This window comes from Carcharhinus amblyrhynchos, chromosome 15 (genome assembly GCF_965287045.1).
Source record: "Carcharhinus amblyrhynchos chromosome 15, sCarAmb.v2.hapA, whole genome shotgun sequence".
Lineage (NCBI taxonomy): Eukaryota > Metazoa > Chordata > Chondrichthyes > Carcharhiniformes > Carcharhinidae > Carcharhinus > Carcharhinus amblyrhynchos.
In genome coordinates, this window is record NC_137338.1 from 5,415,303 (window position 1) to 5,436,159 (window position 20,857).

General features: G+C 42.8%; 1 protein-coding gene across 3 annotated transcripts in view; it reads left to right on the plus strand.

Annotated features, from left to right (window-relative positions):
• The window catches only part of usp25 (ubiquitin specific peptidase 25), a 161,375-nt gene that overhangs the window by 77,042 nt on the left and 63,476 nt on the right, over window positions 1-20,857 (plus strand). For all 3 annotated transcript variants that reach the window (XM_080203374.1, XM_080203375.1, XM_080203376.1), the window contains exons 8-16: window positions 833-909; window positions 1,870-1,943; window positions 5,736-5,893; window positions 8,387-8,514; window positions 9,789-9,884; window positions 10,582-10,749; window positions 12,195-12,406; window positions 16,583-16,653; window positions 17,100-17,328. In XM_080203374.1, coding sequence (XP_080059500.1) covers window positions 833-909; window positions 1,870-1,943; window positions 5,736-5,893; window positions 8,387-8,514; window positions 9,789-9,884; window positions 10,582-10,749; window positions 12,195-12,406; window positions 16,583-16,653; window positions 17,100-17,328 — 1,213 coding nt within the window. The remainder of the gene's footprint in view (window positions 1-832; window positions 910-1,869; window positions 1,944-5,735; window positions 5,894-8,386; window positions 8,515-9,788; window positions 9,885-10,581; window positions 10,750-12,194; window positions 12,407-16,582; window positions 16,654-17,099; window positions 17,329-20,857) is intronic.

Genomic DNA, 20,857 nt, shown 5'->3' on the forward strand with positions numbered 1-20,857 from the left:
AGGTTAGTGGGTCATTGTTTTTTAACTGGTCGGCGCAACATCGTGGGCCGAAGGGCCTGTTCTGCGCTGAAATGTTCTATGTTCTATGTTTGAGTAGACAAGATTGTAAAGGTGGCATATGGAATGCTCTTCTTCATTGACAGAAATAGAGAATATACAAGGGTATAATGTTGGATTGGTAAAAAAACACTGGTGAGGCCACAACTGGAGTCTTGTGTGCAGTTCTGGTCACCATATTACAGGAAGGATATAATTGGATATAATCCGCAGAGAGTGCAGAGGAAGTTGACAAGAATGTTGCCAGGGCTTCGAAAACATACCTCCGGAGAAATTGGATAGGTTGGGATTATTTTCCTTAGAACAAAGGCGGCTGAGGGATGAGTTGGTGGAGGTGTACAGAATTATGAGGGGAAGAGATAGAATGGACAGGATAAAATTGTTTCCCTTGGTAGAGAATTCTAGAACCAGCAGACATAGATTCAAGATAACTGGTGAAAGGTGTAGCGGGGACATGAGGAAGAACTTTTTTTTTTACACAAAGGGTGGTGGGTGTCTGGAATTCACTGCCCGAATTGGTGGTGGATGCAGAAACCCTAAATTATTTTAAAAAGTACCTGGATCTGCACCTTTAGGAGCTGAGAGCTACAGGGCCAGGAGCAGGAAAGTGGGATTAGAAAGAACACCCAAATGTTCTTGGGTTGGCACGGATAAAATGGGCTGAATAGCCTCCTGTGCTGTAACTTTTTTATGGTTCTAAAAGTGATACTTCATGGATCATCCTGTGTAAGTGGTTAACCTTTTATTCAGTCTTTTTCCGTCTGTCTTTCTGCAGCAAGATGTGAGTGAGTTTACACACAAGCTTTTGGACTGGTTAGAGGATGCCTTTCAGGTCAAAACAGAAGAAGAGCGGTAAGCTTGGTATGATTTTTAAGAAAAAACTGAATATGACATCCTGTAGCATTGTTCACTCAGCTGATCTCCACTGGCATTGCTCACTGTTGTGCTGAACCTGACCACCTGTGGCATTGCTCACTGTTGTGCTGAACCTGACCACCTGTGGCATTGCGCAGTGCTGTGCTAAATCAGACCTCCTGTGGCATTGCTCACGGCTAATTTTAAGCAGACCTACTGTGACGTTGCCCACCAGTGTTTTGAACTAACCTCCTTTGGCATTGCTCACTAGTTGACTTCCTGTGGAGTTGCTTGCTGGTGTTTTTAAGATGACTTCCTGTGGCATTGCTTACTGGTATTTTTAAGCTCATCATCTGTGCTGTTATTGACTGGTGTTTTTAAGCTGAAGTTTACTGGTACCCTGGAAAACAGTTGTATTCAGTGTAACCTCATTTGAAGCCAGGCACTGCACCTCCATGATCAAGCAGCCAGTAGTATTTGGCATTTATTGTCAGGAGAAGTGGGCATTGGCCACCTTAATGCTGTCTGAAGTGTACAAAACAGGTGGCAGATGAAATGCAAAGTCCTGGAAAGGTTGTTCTGAAAATGTTGCTTGAAACTTAAATTATGTTTTGTTTGCAGCTGTACAAATTTGCAAAATTTCCTGTTTTCACTCTGGATCTGCAGCATTTAATTTCTTTTTCTGGGGGCCAACATTATGAATCTGAAAGAATCAGACATATGCTACCTGAAAAATTGGTGGAAACAAATTTTGTAGCAGCTTACAACTGGATAAATATTTGATGTGAAGGAGGAATTTGTAGGGCTCTGGGGAATGAACTGGGCGAGTGTGACTAATTGGAAAGTCCTCTCAAGAGGCTGGGACAGGCCCAGAGGACGGAATGGCTGCGTGATGCTATCTTTACTTATTCAGCATTATTCGGGTACATATTGTGAGCTTTTTCTTTATGTTGTCAGGGATGGTGAGAAACCAAAGAATCCAATGGTGGAGCTTTTCTATGGGCGGTTCCTGGCTGTGGGGATGCACGAAGGTAATGTACATCAGAAACAACAGGAATAGCCCATACTATCCCTCGAGCCGACTCCACTGTTCAGTAAGGTGATGGCTAAACTTTGACACCAACTCACCTTCCCCCCAACCCCCACATTCCTGAATTCCTTTTATAGGCCAAGAATCTATCAATTTTCTTAAATATATTCCATGTCTGAGCAACCACAATTTTCTGAACTGAAGTTCAAAGTTCACTAATTTTCAAGTGAAGACGCCTCTCCTCACCTCACTTTTAAATAACTGACCTCTTATTCAGAAATTATCATCTTTATTTCAAAGAACAGCACAGGAGCAGGCATTTTGGCCCTCCAGGCATGTGCCGATCATGTTCTAGACCAATCGCCTGTATCCCTCTATTTCCCTGTCTGCTCATATATCTATCCAGGTGAGTCCTAAACGTTGCTAATGTGTCTGCCTGAACCACCTCACTTGGCAGTGCATTGTTGGCCAATACCACACTCAGTGTAAAACAAATCCTCCCTAGCACATCTCCACTGAACCTTTCCCCCCTTATCTTGAACTTGTGCCCCCTTGTAATTTTCATTTCAGGACTCTCCAGCCAGGAAAAACAGTCTCTTAGCACCTACCCTGTGAATTCCTTTAATAACTTTATATGTTTCAATGAGATTACTACTTCCTCTTCTTTTTATTAAACTCCTGAATATAAAAGCCCATTGTACTCAAATAAGCAAAATACTGCCGATGCTGGAATCTGAAACAAAAACAGAGAATTCTGGAAAATTCAGCCGGTCTGGCAGCATCTGCAGAGAGGAAACACAGTTGACATTTTGAGTCTGTTTGGTTCTTTATCAGAACTAAATGGAGAAAGAAATATCAGATATTAAGCTGTAGCTGAGAGAGATTGCAACTAGAACAAAAGACAGATGGGAGGCGTTATTACATTGCGACAATGAATGTATTTTTTTTAAAGGGGATTTAAGATGGAGGAGAAAAGTCACTATCTAAAATTGTTGAACTCAGTGTTGAGCCCTGAGGCCTGTAACATGATGCCGCTTCCCAGCTTGCTTTGGGCTTCACTGGAACATTGCAGCAGCCCAAGGACAGCCACTTGGGCACGAGAGCAAGGTCTGTTCTTGGGCTGCTGCACTGTTCCAGTGAAGCCCAACGCAAGCTGGAGGATTGGCATTTCATCTGCCAATTAGGCATGTTAGAGCAACCCCCAGGCTCAACATTGAGTTCAACAACTTTAGACATTGACCTTTCACCTCCATCCTGAATCACTTTTTCAAAGTATTCCGTAGATTTATTGTCTCAATGCAATAACCTACCTTCCCCACCAGGTCATCTGTCTTTTGTTCTTAAGGTTGCTACATCTTGTTGCATTCTCTCTCAGCTGCAGTTTCATATCTAAAACATTTCTCCCTCTCTTCTGGTGAAGAGCCAAACGTTCAGGATGTTAAATCTATTTTCTCTCGCTTAAAAGGATGTTGCCAGACCTGCTGGGTTTTTCCAGCATTCTCTGTCCATTCTACTCAATCTGTTTTAATGGGACAACCCTCTGTCCTCAAAACAAATCTAGTAAACTCTTGTTGCGTACCCGCTAAGCCAAGAATATCCTTCTTGGGGTAAGGAGGCCAAAACTATGCACTGTATATCACAAAATCCCTCTATATTTAAAGCGGTCCTCCTTTTTCGTTGTATTACAAACCCCTTGCATTAAAGTTTTGCATACGCTTTACTTTCTGAATTGCTTGCTGTACTTGCATGTTAACTTTGTGGTCTGCGTGCAAGGACATTCAAATCTCTCAGAAACCCAACATTTGTCAGTCTCGCACATTTTTAAAAATATTCTGCTCTTCCGTTCTTCTGACCAACATGGATAATTTTTACACTTCCCACATTATACTCCATCTGCCACAATCTTCCCACACGTTTAACTGGTCTGTATTCATTTGCAGCCGCCTTATATCCTCCTCGCGCTTATCCTTCCACCTTTTTACATACAGAAATGCTACCTGTGTTTGTATCATCAGCAAGCTTAGATGCATTATACCTGGACCCTCCATTTAACTATGGTTCAGCAAACTTTAATTTTTAATACCATTTTACAGCCAGTGGAAAAGGTTTAGCTTATCTTTTCTTCTGGGCTTCACTTTTTACAGTCAAGCAGTGCATCATGCGCAGCACATTTAGAACAAAACTCTATCAGTATTTTCTCATTAACATTCCAGGACAGGTACAGGTACTAAATATGACATCCTGTAGCATTGTTCACTCAGCTGATCTCCACTGGCATTGCTCATTGTTGTGCTGAACCTGACCACCTGTGGCATTGCTCACTATTGTGCTGAACCTGACCTCCTGTGGCATTGTTCAGTGCTGGTTTTAAGCAGACCTGCTGTGACGTTGCTCACCAGTGTTTTGAACAGACCGGTACGTTGCTCACCAGTGTTTTGAACAGACAGGTACAGCAGAGGGTTAGATACAGGGTAAAACTCCCTCTACATTGTCCCCATCAAGCACTCCCAGGACAGGCAGCTGGAGTACTGTGTGCAGTTTTGGTCGCCGCACTTATGCAAGGATATTTTGGCCTTGGAGGGAGTACAGAGGAGGTTTACTAGGCTGATACCGGAGTTGAGGGGGTTGAGCTATGAGGAGAGGCTAAATAAACCAGTCTTGTACTCTTTAGAGTTTAGAAGAATGAGGGGAGATCTCATTGAGACATATAAGATGATGAATGGGATGGATAGGATAGAGGTGGAGAGACTCTTCCCACTCAGAAAGGACAGTAGGACTAGGGGGCACAGCCTCAAGATAAAGGGGGGGCGGTTTAGAATGGAGTTGAGGAGGAACTTCTTCACTCAAAGGGTGGTGAATCTCTGGAATTCTCTGCCCGTTGAAGTGGTGGAGGCTGCCTCGCTAAATATTTTTAAGACGCGGGTTGATGGGTTTTTGATAAGTGAGGGGATTAAGGGTTATGGGGAGAGGGCGGGAATGTGGAACTGAGCCACGACAGATCAGCCATGATCTTATTGAATGGCGGGGCAGGCTCGAGGGGCTAGATGGCCTACTCCTGCTCCTATTTCTTATGTTCTTATGTATAGCACGAGATTAGATACAGGGTAAAGCTCCCTCTACATTGTCCCCGTCAAACACGTCCAGTGCAGGTGTATCATGGGTTAAGATACAGCGTATAGCTCCTTCTATACAGTTCCCATCAGACACTCCCAGGACAGGTACAGCGCACGTTTGATATAAAGCTCCCCCCTTGCTCGCAAATGAGACTCGAATAAAGCTCTTTCTGTGATCCTTGTTGGAAAGGCACTCAAAAATGAGGACTGAAAAAAGTACTAGTTAATATAGAATTGAGAGAAGATACCAGCAAGGGGTGGTATTGGGTGAGGAAATGGAATTTGCGAATGTTAAGGTGTTCTATCATGATTGGCATTGCTTTCAAAGCCTTTTCTGACATAAGCAAACATCAGCACTTCACACACTGGTCCCTTGATTTGGTGAGCTGTGGGTGCCCTTCCTGGTTTTCCCACCCTGGCTCAGGATTAATGAGGGTAATTGTCACTACCCTATTGTCCGCCATGACTCAAATCCGCTCACTTGGAGAATTGATCTTGCTTTCCCTGCCTGCATGGCTCAGCCACACTTTCTTCCACAACTCTGTCAGTGACGAAGACACTTTATTTTTTGAAAAAACAGGCATGCAGTTTATCATATTGAACCGTACTAAAAGGCAGCACTAGTTCTGGAAATCTTAACCAATTCAGTTTAAACTTACGTACCTTTAATTTTGCAACAGGAAAAAAGTTTGAGAATTCAGAGATGTTTGGACAGTACCCACTGCAAGTGAATGGATTTAAGGATCTTCATGAGTGCCTTGAAGCTGCGATGGTTGAAGGCGAGATTGAGTCCTTACAGGCAGAAAATTCTGCCAACTCTGCAAAATCTGGACAAGAGGTGGGTCGAAAAATGTTGCTGCATCTTCTAGTTAGTTCAGTAGCATGGTCAATGTGAAGCTTCTTGCTCTGCTCAAAAGAATTGACACAATGAGTCACTATAGCAAAGGAAAAGACAATTTCAAAGCAATCTCTTTTTATTTAAAGCACACTTCAGTTGAGCGTATCTATAAGACCATAAGATATAGGAGCAGAATTAGGCCACTCGGCCCAACAAGTCTGCTCTGCCATTCAATCATGGCTGTTATTTTTTTCATCCCCAATCTCCTGCCTTTTCTCCATAACCCCTGACCCCCTTATTAATCAAGAACCTATCTATCTCTGTCTGTATTAAATCCACTCTCGGCACACCGCTCTGTCCCATCCCACCCCATCTTATAATGCAGCTATTGATTGGTGAAAACGATACTTCCATGAGATTATATCCATCGTGTAGCATTGCCTTCTGTTGATTATGTGTCAGTGGACAAATGGAGCAGACTTGGTCTCGAGGCTCCCAACAGATCAAACCTTTTCAATATCAGGATATTGGAAAGTGCAAATCATTATTAGATATCGATAAAGCTTTTTATTAAAAATCCACTTTTACCCAATACTTGAGACAGTGTATTGGAGTGCTGTATAATGAAAGCCTGGCAGCATTAGTCAGGTAGACTCAACAGCCAAGATTCTCTTGTGTATGTGTCTGATGCCTGAATCACCCAGCTTTCGCCTTTTCTGCGGCCCACACAATGCATCTCTGGCTGCTTAATTGTCCCCCTCAGCTCCTGCTCCCACTTGGTGCCACCCCATCCCCTTGGCACCCTCACCCCCCAACCCATCATTTGCAGCCTCAATCGCTTCCTCCTTGTTGCTGTCCTTGCTTGCAATGAGTGCTCAAGAGAGAGGGGCATCAAATGGGAGAGCTGATGAAAGGGAGAGGTAATGAGCGAATGGGTCACGTAGGAAACAGCAAGCAAGAACGAGATGGTGAGTGGGATGATTGGCAAATGGGAGATTTGAGAGGGAAGTGACGAGTTGATAAAGATGGTGAGTAGGTTGGGGCAGCAAGTGGTGTGGGAAGCAGCTTGCAGGAGGTAAGGTAATGGAGTTATTACGAAGAATTAGTAGGTTAAGAATTCTTAAGTTATTAAGAGCTAGTAAGTGAATTTTTGGACCATTTAATTTCCACTTATCTGTTTGTTCAGCTGCAGATAGTTTTGTAGAATTGTGAAAGGAAGATTGATCCCAAAGACAATTGGACAAATTAAAAACGCACAGATGTTTCTGGGGTGTTCGTGAAAAGTTTAGGATTCTTAGCCAGGTCTTGAAATAGTAATGCAGTTTCTTGTGAAGTTATTTCATGGGACATTTTAAAGTGTGGCTACTTCCAAGCACTAGATCTCCCCCATTTAATTTTGTATACATTGTGAGAGGCAAATTCCTTTAAAAATGGTGAGCTGGTTTATTATTTCAGAATTCATAAATTTCCAATATAAAAAATCAGCAGGTGGAATAAATGCCACAGCTTTTTCCAGAAATAACTCAACATTCATTCCCCCTCCTGAGATCCTATTCTCTCTTTAGAACGACATTCTCTTCCCCAATGACCAGATGTAGTCCCCCCCCACCCCTGCTTCAGTATTCATAATTTCTACACTATAAGGCTTGAAAAAAAAATAGAGGGCATATCACTGACACTCCGAATAGAGAGAGCTGCACTATTGGTTGGAAAGAAATGCTGACGGTCACTAACAAACTTTACCTAAGGCAGTCTCATAAAAATAACTGCTTTACCAATTTTCCAGATTCAGCAGGGGTGATATTAATGATTATAATCTACGTTGAGGAACAAAATTGAGATACTGGGACTATTTGCCCTTGAACAGAGCAAGCTAAGAGATCTTTTTTTTAAATTATGAAGAGTTTTAACAGGATGACAAAAGAAAAAATATCTGGGGAGTTGGCAATGTGGGGCTGTCATGTTAAAGTTGCCACAGAGAGAGTCAGGATAGGTTGCATGAAATTTCTTAATGAAGATTGTTACGGTCTATGTAATACTTTGGTAGTGAAGGAGAGAGAATTGCATCTTTCAAGCATAAAGTGCATAAAATATTGGAAACAGAAGATGAAATACTTGAGAAGAGTGGAGAAAGGCTGACAGTGGATTAGCTTTGAATTGTTCCATAACAGACATGTTGGGACAAATGGTCTTCCTTTGCTGTGCGGTTCTTAGCTATGTTACTCCACATTGCTGGAAAGTTCACTTTAATTTGGGTAATATTCACAATGCAAGATTTAACAACAGAGTAAGCTTAATTAATAAAATATTTGACTGGTTTTGTGATCTTTAATAACAGTGGTTTGATTTCTTCAGCAACTGGGCAGATCTGAAATTCGCAGCATCTGAGTAACACTTGCAGCTTTTTGGCACAGTTATGGCACCCATTCCCCCCAATAAATGATTGTCTTGCTATTTTCAGCTGCAGCAACTGCTTTTCTTCTGTTCCCACAGCACTGGTTCACTGCACTCCCACCTGTCCTAACCTTCGAACTTTCCAGATTTGAATTTAATCAAGCTTTGGGAAGACCTGAGAAGATCCATCACAAATTGGAATTTCCATCCGTCTTGTACATGGACAGGTACAGCAGCCTGTATTTCACTGCTCTTAGAAAGGTCAACTTGCATTTTTATAGTGCTTTACTGTTAGTGAAACAATGTAAGATGGTTCATTACAGAGACAGTGGCAACAGTGTATTGTTGCTAGACTAGTAACCCAGAGACCCAGGGTAATGCTCTGGGTTTGAATCCCACCACAGCAGATTGTGAAATTTGAGACAATTCACACTTCTTTAACCTGTGATTATTCCTCTCTCCACTCGCATTGTCTGTACCTGTAAAGACTTGATTACCTCACTTGATTATTTTAGCTGTAAAGACTTATGTTCTAATCAGTATTCTGTAAACTGAGTCTGTGCCTTTAAGTGCCCTGTTTGTGACCAGAACTCCCCACTCACCTGACGAAGGGGCAAAGCCCTGAAAGCTAGTGGTGTTTGCTCCCAAATAAATGTGTGGACTTTAACCTGATGTTGTGAGACTTCTTACCATCTTAAAGGATGCAGAGGTTTTGAGCTAAATGTGTGAAGTATGCATTTCATTTTTATCCAAGCTCTGTCAGTTAAGACTGTTTGCAATGTAAGAAAGTCCAGACTCTTGTGACCAAGCTCTATTCATGCAAGTTTGATTCTACCATAGATTCCCATCATTTTTCCCCTTTTTGTACAGATGCCACCAACCGATCCATTACATTCAGGAATACTACATTCCTTCCCTGACTACTCCTGGGAAAAACATCATTAAACAATGCAGCGATACTTACGTTTCCCATGGTCCCCCTACTCCACTGACTCTCAGCTCATCTTATTAATTCAGTCTGAATCAAATATCCTCTTAATAGAGACTATTTCACAATATAAAGATTGCAGTGGTTGTGGTTTGGGTATTCAACCTTCACTATGTTCACCTTTATATTAAAATAATGAAGGGGATATTCTTTTCATTGTTAGGAACCAGAGCATACACATTTAAGATCAGGAGCAAACAGCTTGGAACGTTTTTTACATCATGAGTTGTTATGACCTGGAATGCACTACCTGAAATGGTGATGGAAGCAGATTCAATAGGAAATTTCAAAAAGGGATTCCATATTTACTTGAAAAGAAGAATAAAATTGCAGGGCCATGGGGAAAGGCAGAGATGTATTTGATGGCTCTTTTCAAGAGCTAGCACAGGCACAACAGACCAAATGGCCTTCTCCCTATATAATTCTGATACCCGCCAGCTTGATGCCTTTGATTCCCATGCTTTTGGGAATGAGAATTTCTTAATTCCATGGTGTGACTGTTTAAAAATGCAGATACATGGATAAAAACCGAGAAATCACCAGAATCAAACGGGAAGAGATACGACGGCTGAAAGAGCACCTTACCGTGTTGCAGCAGCGGTTGGAAAGGTATGCAAGCAAGAATTGTGATTTGAGATTTGATAATTCGAAATGAGCTAAGAATAATCTTGTCCCAGTGATGTAACCTGATAAGAGTCTAATAGATAAACATCAGCTCTTTTGTGCTGAGGTTATGCCAATTCTTTCTGTCAGAATTTGGAATAGCTGCATTTTAAAATGGCATGAGAAAAACCCAGGAGGGAGAAAGTATAAGTAATAGGATATTGTGATCTGGTTAGATGGTGATATGATAGTACAGTGGTTAACACTGCTGCCTCACAGCGCTAGCAAACCCAGGTTCGATTCCCAATTTTTGGGTCACTGTCAATGCGGTGTCTGTATGTTCTCCCCTTGCCTGTGTGGGTTTCCTCCGGATGTTCTGGTTTCATCCTAGAATCCAAAAGATGTGCGGGTTAGATACATTGGCCATGCTAAATTCTCCCTCAGTGTGCCAGAACAGGTGTCGGAGAGCCACAATTTTCACAGTAACTTCTTGCCGTATTAACGTAAGCCTACTTGTGACACTAATAAATAAACTTTAAACTTTTAAACTTTGATGTAGGGTGGGAGATCTCTCTCAGTATTTTTCTTTTTTAACTAAATTTTTCTTTTGAATTTTTTTCTTTCATTGCCTCCCTTCTCCCTCTCCCCCTCTCTCCTTTCTTTCCTCTCCCTAATCCCATTGACTTTCTTTTTCTCTTTACAGGTATCTAAGCTATGGTTCTGGTCCCAAACGATTCCCGCTGGCAGATGTTCTCCAGTATGCCTTGGAGTTTGCCTCGAGTAAACCTGTGTGTACCTCACCAGTAGATGATGTTGAAACTGCTCCTCCTAGTAGCACGACAGCACCTCAGGCAACAACCAGGCAAGAGAGGTTGGTATATAAAGCAGGACATTCTTAGCAAATTTGCAAGAATTAGACAGCTTGTTGAATTTTGTTGAAAAATATTATATTTAAAATTGATATAGCACCTTTTCACATCTCTTATGTATGTCAATTGATTACTAAGAACATAAAGGATGGTTCTAAACTGGAATATTCAGCCACCCCACCTGCAAATCTGCCCTGCCATTCAGTAAAATCATGCATGGCTTTTTATCTCAGCTGTACTTTGTGACCCAATAGCGATATCACTTTATTTTATTCACTTAGTATCCAAAACTTTATCAATCTTTGTTGTGAACACACCCAAGGATAGTGTGTCCACTGCTAACTGGGGTAAAGAATCCCAAAGGTTCACAACCCTTTGAGTGAAGAAATTTCTCTCATCTCAGTCCTAAATGGGCAACCCCTTATTCTATTACCTTAATGCCCTGGTTCTCATGCAGCTTGCAGGGGCCGCAGGACGGCTAATGCAGGAAATAGAATGCTTTTTCCTGCATATAGTGGATAATATTGTGTGAAAGAGCATGTGCTAAACTCCCTCTCTAGCTTGCGGCTAAATGCATGAAATGTTTTCATCCTTCATTTTGAGTACCTTAAAATTGTTGTCAGCAGTGGGGCCCTTGTTAAAAATGAAAGCCTACCGGTAGCACAGAGCATGATGTGTGTTAAGCTGGAATGTGCATCCTCCTGTATCTATCTTAGCTGTATTGTTTTTGGAGTAAATTGAGAGAGAACCTGCCTACTACATCCTCATACTTAATAGATCTGTAAATAGTTTTAGTAGAGTTTGACGGCTTCTTGGCTAGGAGTGGCTGGTGATGCTGAATACTTCAGGCTAAGAAAGGGAGAGGCTGAATAAACTAGGATTGTTTTCATTGTAAAGACAGAGGCTCAGGGGAGACTTAATTTTGTAGACCTCTATTATGCGAGGCATAGATAGGGTGGATAGTCAGCTTTTACCAAGGGTGGAAATGTCAGTTACAAGGGAGCACAGATTCAAGGTGAAAGGGTGAAAGTTTTTATTGGAGAGGTGCGAGTGAAGTTTTTCAGAGAGAGAGTGGTGGCTGCCTGGAATGCGGCCGCCAGAGATGGTGATGGAAGCAGGCACATTAGCAGCATTTATGAGGCATTTGGATGGGCACATGAATAGGGGGGAATAGAGGGATGTGGACTGAGTAAGGGCAGATGGTTTTTTTTCATTTGAGCACCATGATTGGCACATGCTAGAGCTTGTGAAGAGCCTGCTCCTGTGCTGTATTTTCTTTGTCCTTTTGTTCTTTATAAGCCAATAATTATTATTTTGTTTTTAATAGAGAGGTATCCAAACTCTTAAAGCATCAAATGGGGTTCAGAATCTGCATTGACTTAGGTGATGGGACAAATGCTTTGAAAGATGAACTAATCATCCTTTTTTCATGGTATAAAACTGCCAGTAGCCCAATGGAACAAGGACCCTTGGCACCTATGGAAGCTCCCTGCACACCCCCTCTTCAGCGGCCGGTAGTTCACAAACCGTTCACGCAGTCGAGGATCCCACCAGAAATTCCGATGCACCCTGCACCACGACATATCACGGAGGACGAGTTGAGGGTGTTGGAAGGCTGCCTACATCGTTGGAGGATGGAGGTGGAGAATGACACTAGAGGTATGCTTTCCTTTCCCCTCTGTGATCTGAAACTCTATGCTCTATAAGATAGTTATTATCTCGCAGCAAAACCTGTCCAGTACTCATCTGTCTGGATTCATTGAGAGGCCCGGAAGAAACGTGAGGTCTTTAGGTACATTCCTATCAAATCCGAAAAGGGGTTCTGAGCCTAAATATTGGTAATTAGAACATTCTAAACACCTTTAAGTTGAATGTGAATGAATGACTGAGGTATTTTGGGAATTTGAGATTATATGAATGAATGAATTGCGGTAAGGTATTATTGTGCCAAGCTAATAATTCTGAATGAAATTTAATTAGAGTAAATTATGAAATCAAATTCAAGAAGTATCGGCATTTTTGGGACCAGCGCTAGAAACTGGGAATCCAGTGGTGAGTAACTCACCACCTGACTCCCCAAGGCCTGCCCAGCATCTACAAGGCATAAGTCACGAGTGTGACAGAGTGCACTCCAGCAGCACTCGAGGCTTAATACCATCCAGGACAAAATAGCTCGCTTGTTTGGCACAACATTGACAAATATTCACTCACTCAACCACCAACACATAGTGGCAGCAGTGTGTCCCATTTACAAAATGCACTGTGGAAACTCGTCAAGACTGCTTAGGCAGCACCTTCGAAAACCCACAACATCTGGCATATAGAAAGATGAGGGAAACAGACAGATGGAAACATCATCACCTGGACTTTCCCCTCCAAGTCTCACACCCTCCATGTGTTTCCCAATCCGTGTGTCCCCCAACCGGAAACCGTGATGAACAGGGATATCTGCTGCTTGCTGAAGTCCGGGTCTGAGATGTTCAAGTCAGACGACACTGACCTATACAAGAAAGCCAGATATGATGTAAGGAGATCCATCAAATATGCCAAAAGACGATACCAGAACAAGCTAGAATCCCAAACTAGCCACACCGACCCCCACTGACTATAGCAAGATCTGCAAGACATAACAGGCTACAAGATGAAGGCATGTAAAATCGCCGGCTCCAATGCACCCCTCAGTGAGCTCAGTAGATTCTATGCCTGTTTTGAGCAAAAGGTCAATGAGAACTTGCCCTCCACCCCGGAAACCCTGGATGAACCTGTATCTGGGGTCACCTTCGCAAATGTCAGAGAAGCTTTCTTGGAGGTCAACCCACTGAAAGTGACTAGCCCGGATGGGGTACCTGGACTTTCATTCATATCGTGTGCAGATCAGCCAGCAGGGGTAGTCACAGACATCTTCAGCCTCTCTTTACAACAATCTGAGGTCCCGATCTGTTTCAAGAAAACGACCATCACTCGGTCCCTAAGAAGAACCAAGCAGTGTGCCTTAAAGACTGTTGGCTGGTGGCTCTGACATCCATCAAGATGAAGTACTTCAAAAAGTTATTCATGGCATGAATCAATTCCAACCTCCTGGACTACCTGGATCTACTACAGCTTACCTACTGTCGCAACAGGTCCACAGCAGACGTCACTTCCCCAGCCCTGCACTCAACTCTGGAACACCTAGATAACAAGGACACCTATCCCACACCCCTATTTAGTGACTACAGCTCAGCCTTCAACATTATTATCCCCATAAAACGCATATACAAACTCCGTGGCCTGGGCCTCGGCACCTCCTTCTGTGACTGGATCCTGAACTTCCTAACTCACTGACCACAATCAGTAAGGATAGGCAACAGCACCTCCTCCACGATCATCCTCAACACTGGTGCCCCACAAGGCTGTGTTCTCAGCCCCCTCCTATACTCCTTATACACCAATGACTGCGTGGCCACATTCCCCTGCAATTTGATTTTCAAGTTTGCTGATGACACCACTGTAGTGGGTCAGATCTCAAATAATGATGAGACAGAGTACAGGAATGAGATAGAGAATCTGGTGAACTTGTGGCAACAATAATCTCTTCCTCGATGTCAACAAAACGAAGGAGATTGTCATCGACTTCAGGAACTGTAAAGGAGAAAATGCCCCTGTCTATATCAATGGGGTCGAGAGCTTCAAGTTTCTAGATGTCTGGATCACCAACAACTTGTCCTGGTTTTCCCATACCATGTTAAGAAAGCCCACCAAAGTCACTACTTTTTCAGAAGACTAAGGAAACTTGGCATATCAGCTGCAACTCTCACCAGCTTTTACAAATGCACCATAGAAAGCATTTTTTCTGGTTGTATCGCAGCTTGGTATGGCTCCTGCTCTGCCTAATGCCACAAGGAACTACAAAAGGTCGTGAATGTAGCCCAACCCATCATGCAAACCAGCCTCCCATCCATTGACTCTGTCTACTCTTCCCACTGCCTCGGAAAGCAACCAGTATAATTAAGGATGCCACGCACCCTAGACGTTCTCTCTTCCACCTTCTTCCTTCGGGGGAAAAAGATACAAAAGTCTGAGGTCATATATCAGCTGACTTAAGAATAGCTGTTTCCCTGCTGCTGTCAGACTTTTGAGTGGACTTACCCTGCATTAGGTTGACATTCCTGTATGCTCTAGCTATGACTGTAACACTACATTCTGCACTGTCTCGTTTCCTTCTCTATGAACGGTATGTTTTGTCTGCGTAGTGCGCAAGAAACAATCTTCACTATGTTAATACATGTGATAGTAATAATAAATCAAATCAACCATCCTGACTTGGAAATAAATCATCGTTCCTTCCCTGCCATTGGGTCAAAATCCTGAAACTCCATCCTAAACAGTGCAGTGGGTGAACAAACACAACATGAGCTTCAACGGTTCAAGAAGGCAGCTCACCACCGTCTTGTTGCATAATTATGGATGGGAATCAATCCTGGCCTAACCAGTGATGCTTTCATTTGAATGAAGAATTGAAAAAGCATTGGGGGTGATGAAGTAGTACATTGGGAAGCTAGGAAAGTGCTTAAAAAAAAAGGTTTAGCTGATTGAGTAAAGCAATTAAATATCAATCTCATAAGTTGACATGCCGAAGTGTCACAACGAGACAATTATGACCCCTCTCAATGGTGCAGTTATTTTAATTTTATACTTGTGTACCAATCATTCGAGCAAAGAGTAAATCCTTGATATCCAAAATGAGAAAACCCTTGATAGTAAACAGGAGATCTCGGACGATCTGAGGAAATGTAAGACATAGGAGCAAGAGTACTCTGTATGGCCCTTCGAGCCTACTTTGTATTCAATATGATCATGGTTTAACTCATACTGTCTCAATTCCACTACACTCCTGTCTTGACCTTCTCCCTAATTATAACAGTGGTGATTTGAATGGAGGCATTGGTTAGAACATAAGTATGTTCTGGTGCGTGTCTGTGTGTCAAATATTTGCCTTTTTCCAGGTGACGCCAGAGTGGCATTTTCTGATTTCATTTTGTGAGGGATATTGGTGCTTGGGATTGGAACACTCCCATTTTAACTGCAACTTCAGCACGTAAACTGAGTTTGCACATTTAAATTGGGACATTATATTTGGCATCTTAGCAATTATTTGTCCAGAGTGTCCATTATAGAGCACATGTACTTGCTCTGTGACAGTACTGGGCTTAGTTGTGATGCTTTCTCTACACCAGTACCCTGTAGGTTTATGCTGTTGTACAAAGAGCAACCTCAGCAACGGCCTGTAGAATTTTCCAGATAAACAGATAAAGCGAAGGATTTTATTTTTGGCCGTCCTTAATTCATAGCAGGTGGCAAGTGGCACAGTGATTAGCACTGCTGCCTCACAGCACCAGGGACCTGAGTTCAATTCCTGACTTGGGTCACTGTCTGTGTGGAGTCTGCACATTCACCCCTTATCTGCGTGGGTTTCTCCAGGTGCTCCGGTTTCCTCCCACAGCCTGAAAGATGTGCAGGTTAGGTGGATTGGCCGTGCTAAATTGCCCCTTACCATCAGGGGGTAGTAGCTAGGGTAAATGCGTGGGGGATAGGGCCTGGGTGTAATTGTGGCCAGTTCAGATCTGATGGGCCGAATAGCCTCCTTCTGCATTGTATGATTCTATTAACTTCAGAGGACAATCCCTGAGGTTCATTTTTGAGCAAGCTCTCCAAAGCTTAGACAATCTGTCATTTTCTTTCATTTTGAGTAGGAATTATTTGTGATCATTCAGAATTCAGCCGTTGTCCCCATAGGGAATGCAAACCCTGTTCCCTGTTCAAGCTGTCAATCATAATTTCTGGCATGTTTTTCAGATCTTCAGGAGAGCATCGCCAGGCTTCACCGAACAATCGATCTGATGTATACGGACAAGACCATGATGCAAGTAAGCACAATGCCTGTTTTGGTTTTAGCTAAGCTGCAGGCAATCTGCTACTGAAATAAGCAGGGTGTGAAGGGCAGTGCCACCTGATTGCGTTCCAGTGGTCTGCAGTTGGTTTTGCGACTGGCAAGGGTGGGAATTCTGAAATAGAAATACTGATCTGGCTCGACAGGCTCCTGAAGGGGAAATGATTTCAGCTGCATCTCTTCAACAGAGCTCACCCGATGAGATATGAACTGAATGTTTTGACAAAAGTACCATTTTTGAAGCTTCTGCGTATGTTAGCGTGAGAAGACAGTTTAAATGAGCATGTTACAAATACAGTGCAGATTTGACCAGTGTTAATACATATCAGAAGCGGCCACATCACCTTACAGAGTTTCTGATGTGCATTTATATTCTTCAATGTATTGAGCCTTTGCTTATCATATCTTCCCTTTGTGCTCTAGGTTCCTTACCGATTGCATGCAGTCTTAGTGCATGAAGGTCAGGCTAATGCTGGGCATTACTGGGCCTACATCCATGATCACCACCACGAGAGGTGGATGAAGTACAACGACATAGCTGTTACCAAATCCTCCTGGGAGGAGCTAGAACGCGATTCCTTTGGTGGTTACAGGAATGCTAGTGCATACTGTTTAATGTACATAAATGACACAGAGCGATACTTAATAGAAGGTACTTTTATCAGCTGCATATTCATTTTTTTAAAACCTGCAGCTTGTAATGTGTGTATCGTATGGAATGCATTTGTAGCGACGGAATGATACTTTTAATTTTGCTGTCGCGCGTGTGTGTGTGAATCCTCTGCTTCTGTTGCGCCTTAGTTTTTGCACAGAGGATCATACAGCACAGAAGGAGGCCATTCGGCCTAACATGAAAGGGCTAGCCAAATTAGACCCATTTCCCTGGTCTTTATCCATCGCCCTGAAACTTGCTTTCCCAAGTATTTATCCAAGTCCCTTTATAGACATTACTGTTTCCACCGGATTTTCAGGCAATGCATTCATTATAATTTGCTGCATAAAAACAAGAAGAACTCCTTTTTTGCTGAGACTGTAACCAAGGTGTGGACTGGAATTGATGAAAAGCGTGAGTATTTTGCCAAAGACAATAAAGAAGGTCTTATGACACAGAAGTTGCTTGCCACCAATTCCAGTTCACACCCTTGGCTGCAATCTTGGAGAAACAGACAGTTCACAACCTCCACCTACCATCAGACCCAGAGCTGCAGATCTTAGCCTAAATCCTCTCCAGCATAAAGACCACTGATATTCACCTTTATAAATAACCCTTTCAGCCCATTTGTTAGATCGTTTGTTGTCTAAACTTCACCCATGTATATTATGGAAGTTTAAAGTTTATCTATTAATCATAAGTAATGCTTACATTAACACTGCAATGAAGTTACTGTGAAATTCCCTTAGTTGCCACACACTGGTGCCTGTTCGGGTCAATGTACCTAACCAACACGTCTTTCAGACTGTGGGAGGAAATTGGAGCACCCAGAGGAAAACTATGCAGACGTGGAGAGAATGTACAGACTCCACACAGAAAGTGATCCAAACTGGGAATTGAACCCAGGCCCCTGGTGCTGTGTGGCAGCAGTGCCAACTTCTCTGCCACCATGCCGCCCATCTTATCTCTAGACTCAGTTATTCCAATGCTGTGTTAGCTGCACTCCCCCTCCCCCCACCACCATCTACTGTATGTTTGAGCTCATCTCAAACTCTGCTGCCTGTTTCCCAGTCTGCATTGGCCCATCACCCCCATGCTTGCTGGCCAGCCTAGGTTTATAGCCACAGAAGGCCCACTTTAAAATTCTTGTATTTGTATTTAGGTCCCTGCGCTGCATGGCTTCGCTCTTCTATCTCTGTTACCTCCTACAGTTGTGGTGGACAACCTGTGGCTGGGCGGGCCACATGCGGCCCATCTGGCACACGAGACATTTTGTTGACCATCGCCCATAAGCAGGGTTGCCACGTTCTGCTGATTTCTGCCCACATCCCAGCCTGGGTCACTGTTTGTGCAGAGTCTTCAGGTTCTCCCCATGACTGCATGGGTTTCCTTCGGGTGTTCTGGTTTCCTCTCACAAACGTGCTGTTTAGATGCATTGGCCAGGCTAAATTCTCCCTCAATGTACCCGAACAGGCATCATAGTGTGTCAACTAGGGGATTTTCACAGTAACTTCATTGCGGTGTTAATGTAAGCCTACCTTGTGACAAATAAATAAACTTTTAGCCTTTTTCCTACCAGCGTGACTAAAGTGAAACAATGTAAAGCAAGGGCAAGTAAAATGCAGGGCGTGCTGATCACCACATTGAGAGAGATGTGTGGACCCTTTGCATCCAAAGCATAAATATTTTGTTTGTTTTTGCCATTGCTTCTTGGCCTTTTGGCTAAGATCAAGTATAGTATGGACATGCTGCGCTTGATTGAAGTCATTAGGTTACATTTCAGCTTCATCTGAAGCAATTTTTAAAAGCTGCATCTCGGCCTTTTGGCTAGGATGCAAATGAGATCAAGTCTTAGAGGAGGAGCTACACCTACTCCAATCAGCTTGGATAAGGTAGATCAAGCCCAAGACAGGAGGTGAGAGCCCTGTCTTGTCAGCTTGGATTGGGAATGTCCCAACTTGTTGGGACTCTGGATTGGATTTGATTTGATTGGATTGGAATAAAGTTTAAAAAAACTTGACATTGATGATGTTTTTACTAACATATAAATGATCAATCATTTTCTATAACTCGAAACGAAATATTCGGTGTGTCTGAAATGTGTTTGTGATCTTATTTACGGGGGGTCATAGTTAGTGAACAAGCCCTCCACAATCCTGTGGCCCCCGAGATGAACCCTCACTCCTCAATTCACTGCATAACTGGCAGCCATGTCATCAACCGTCTGCATCTTGAGCTCTAGAATTGCCTTCTTAAATATCTTTCTCTCTGACTATCCCCTTCTTTAAGACCTTCCAGGAATCCTGCCACTTTGATCAATCCTTTAGAGATCCTCTCTCCTTGTATTGTTTGGTTAGTTTACTTCATGCAAGTTGTTGTAAAGGTACTGTTTACCCATAGAGGAGGCTCAACAGAAGGAGCCGAACATTATTGACCAGACAAAAAAAAGGTGGGTGCAAGCAAGATTGAGTATGAGTAGCCATAGCCGTTACAGCGCAGAAGGCCATTTAGCTCATCAAATCCGTTCCAGCTCTCTGCACAGCAGTCCAGTCACTTTTGGCCAATCTATCCTTGAAGGGCTGAAATTCTTTATCTTTCAAATGCCTAAGCAATTTCCTTTTGAAAGGAGGGAGAAACAGGAGTTAGGAGGAAGGTAGAATGTCAGAGATGCTGTTGCCTTAAAATAATGTTATGTTGGGGCAGAGAATCCCTCCCTAGTATGTAAAGTCAGCAGCACTATATCTTTGATAAGATTGTGTCAAGGGCAGCTCTTTAATCAGACTTGAAATTGAAACATGAAAATTTAGACTGAACAGCCCGTCGATTGGAAAACCTGCTCTGCAGTTGCATTGTGTGATGTGTAGGGTCAGTGTTGGGTTAACACTTCAGCTGTTGTAGCAAAAAGTCTTGGGCTCTGCAAACTCTGCCCAGCAGAATGGCTGAGATTCCAGGAAGAAGTGGGCGGGTGTATTCACACTTCAGCCTGCTGTGACTGATTGGGAATCCACATGTGGCTAATTACATTTCTGTTTGCTAAAAGTAAGTAATAGACATCCAAAATCTGGGCAAGCAAAAAATATCATGGGGCTAATGAGGCATTAAACTGAGACCCTACCTGCCCTCTCGGGCAGATGTAAAAGTTCCCATGACGATATTCAGAAAAGAACAGGGAGTTCTGTCCGCATTACAGAAACCACCTTAATGGTCGTGTGATTAAGAATCATTTAAACCCAGATTCAATACCAGCCAGGGAATTAACTTTTGCTCTGATGGAACATAAAGGCCAGCATGTTGGGCGAATGATCTGCTTCTCTGCTATCACAGTTTATAATGTGTTTTTTTTTAATATGTTGATAAAAGTGTGCGAAAAAGCAGTGAGAGAGTGTATTTTTGAATTGCCGAATGCTAGTTTGATTACTGAATGGTGGTATATGTTTAAGTACATTTGTATTTTTCCCCTTTATTCATTCTGGGGATATAGTGTCACTTCCAAACCAACATTTGTTCCCCATCTCCAATTATCCTGAGA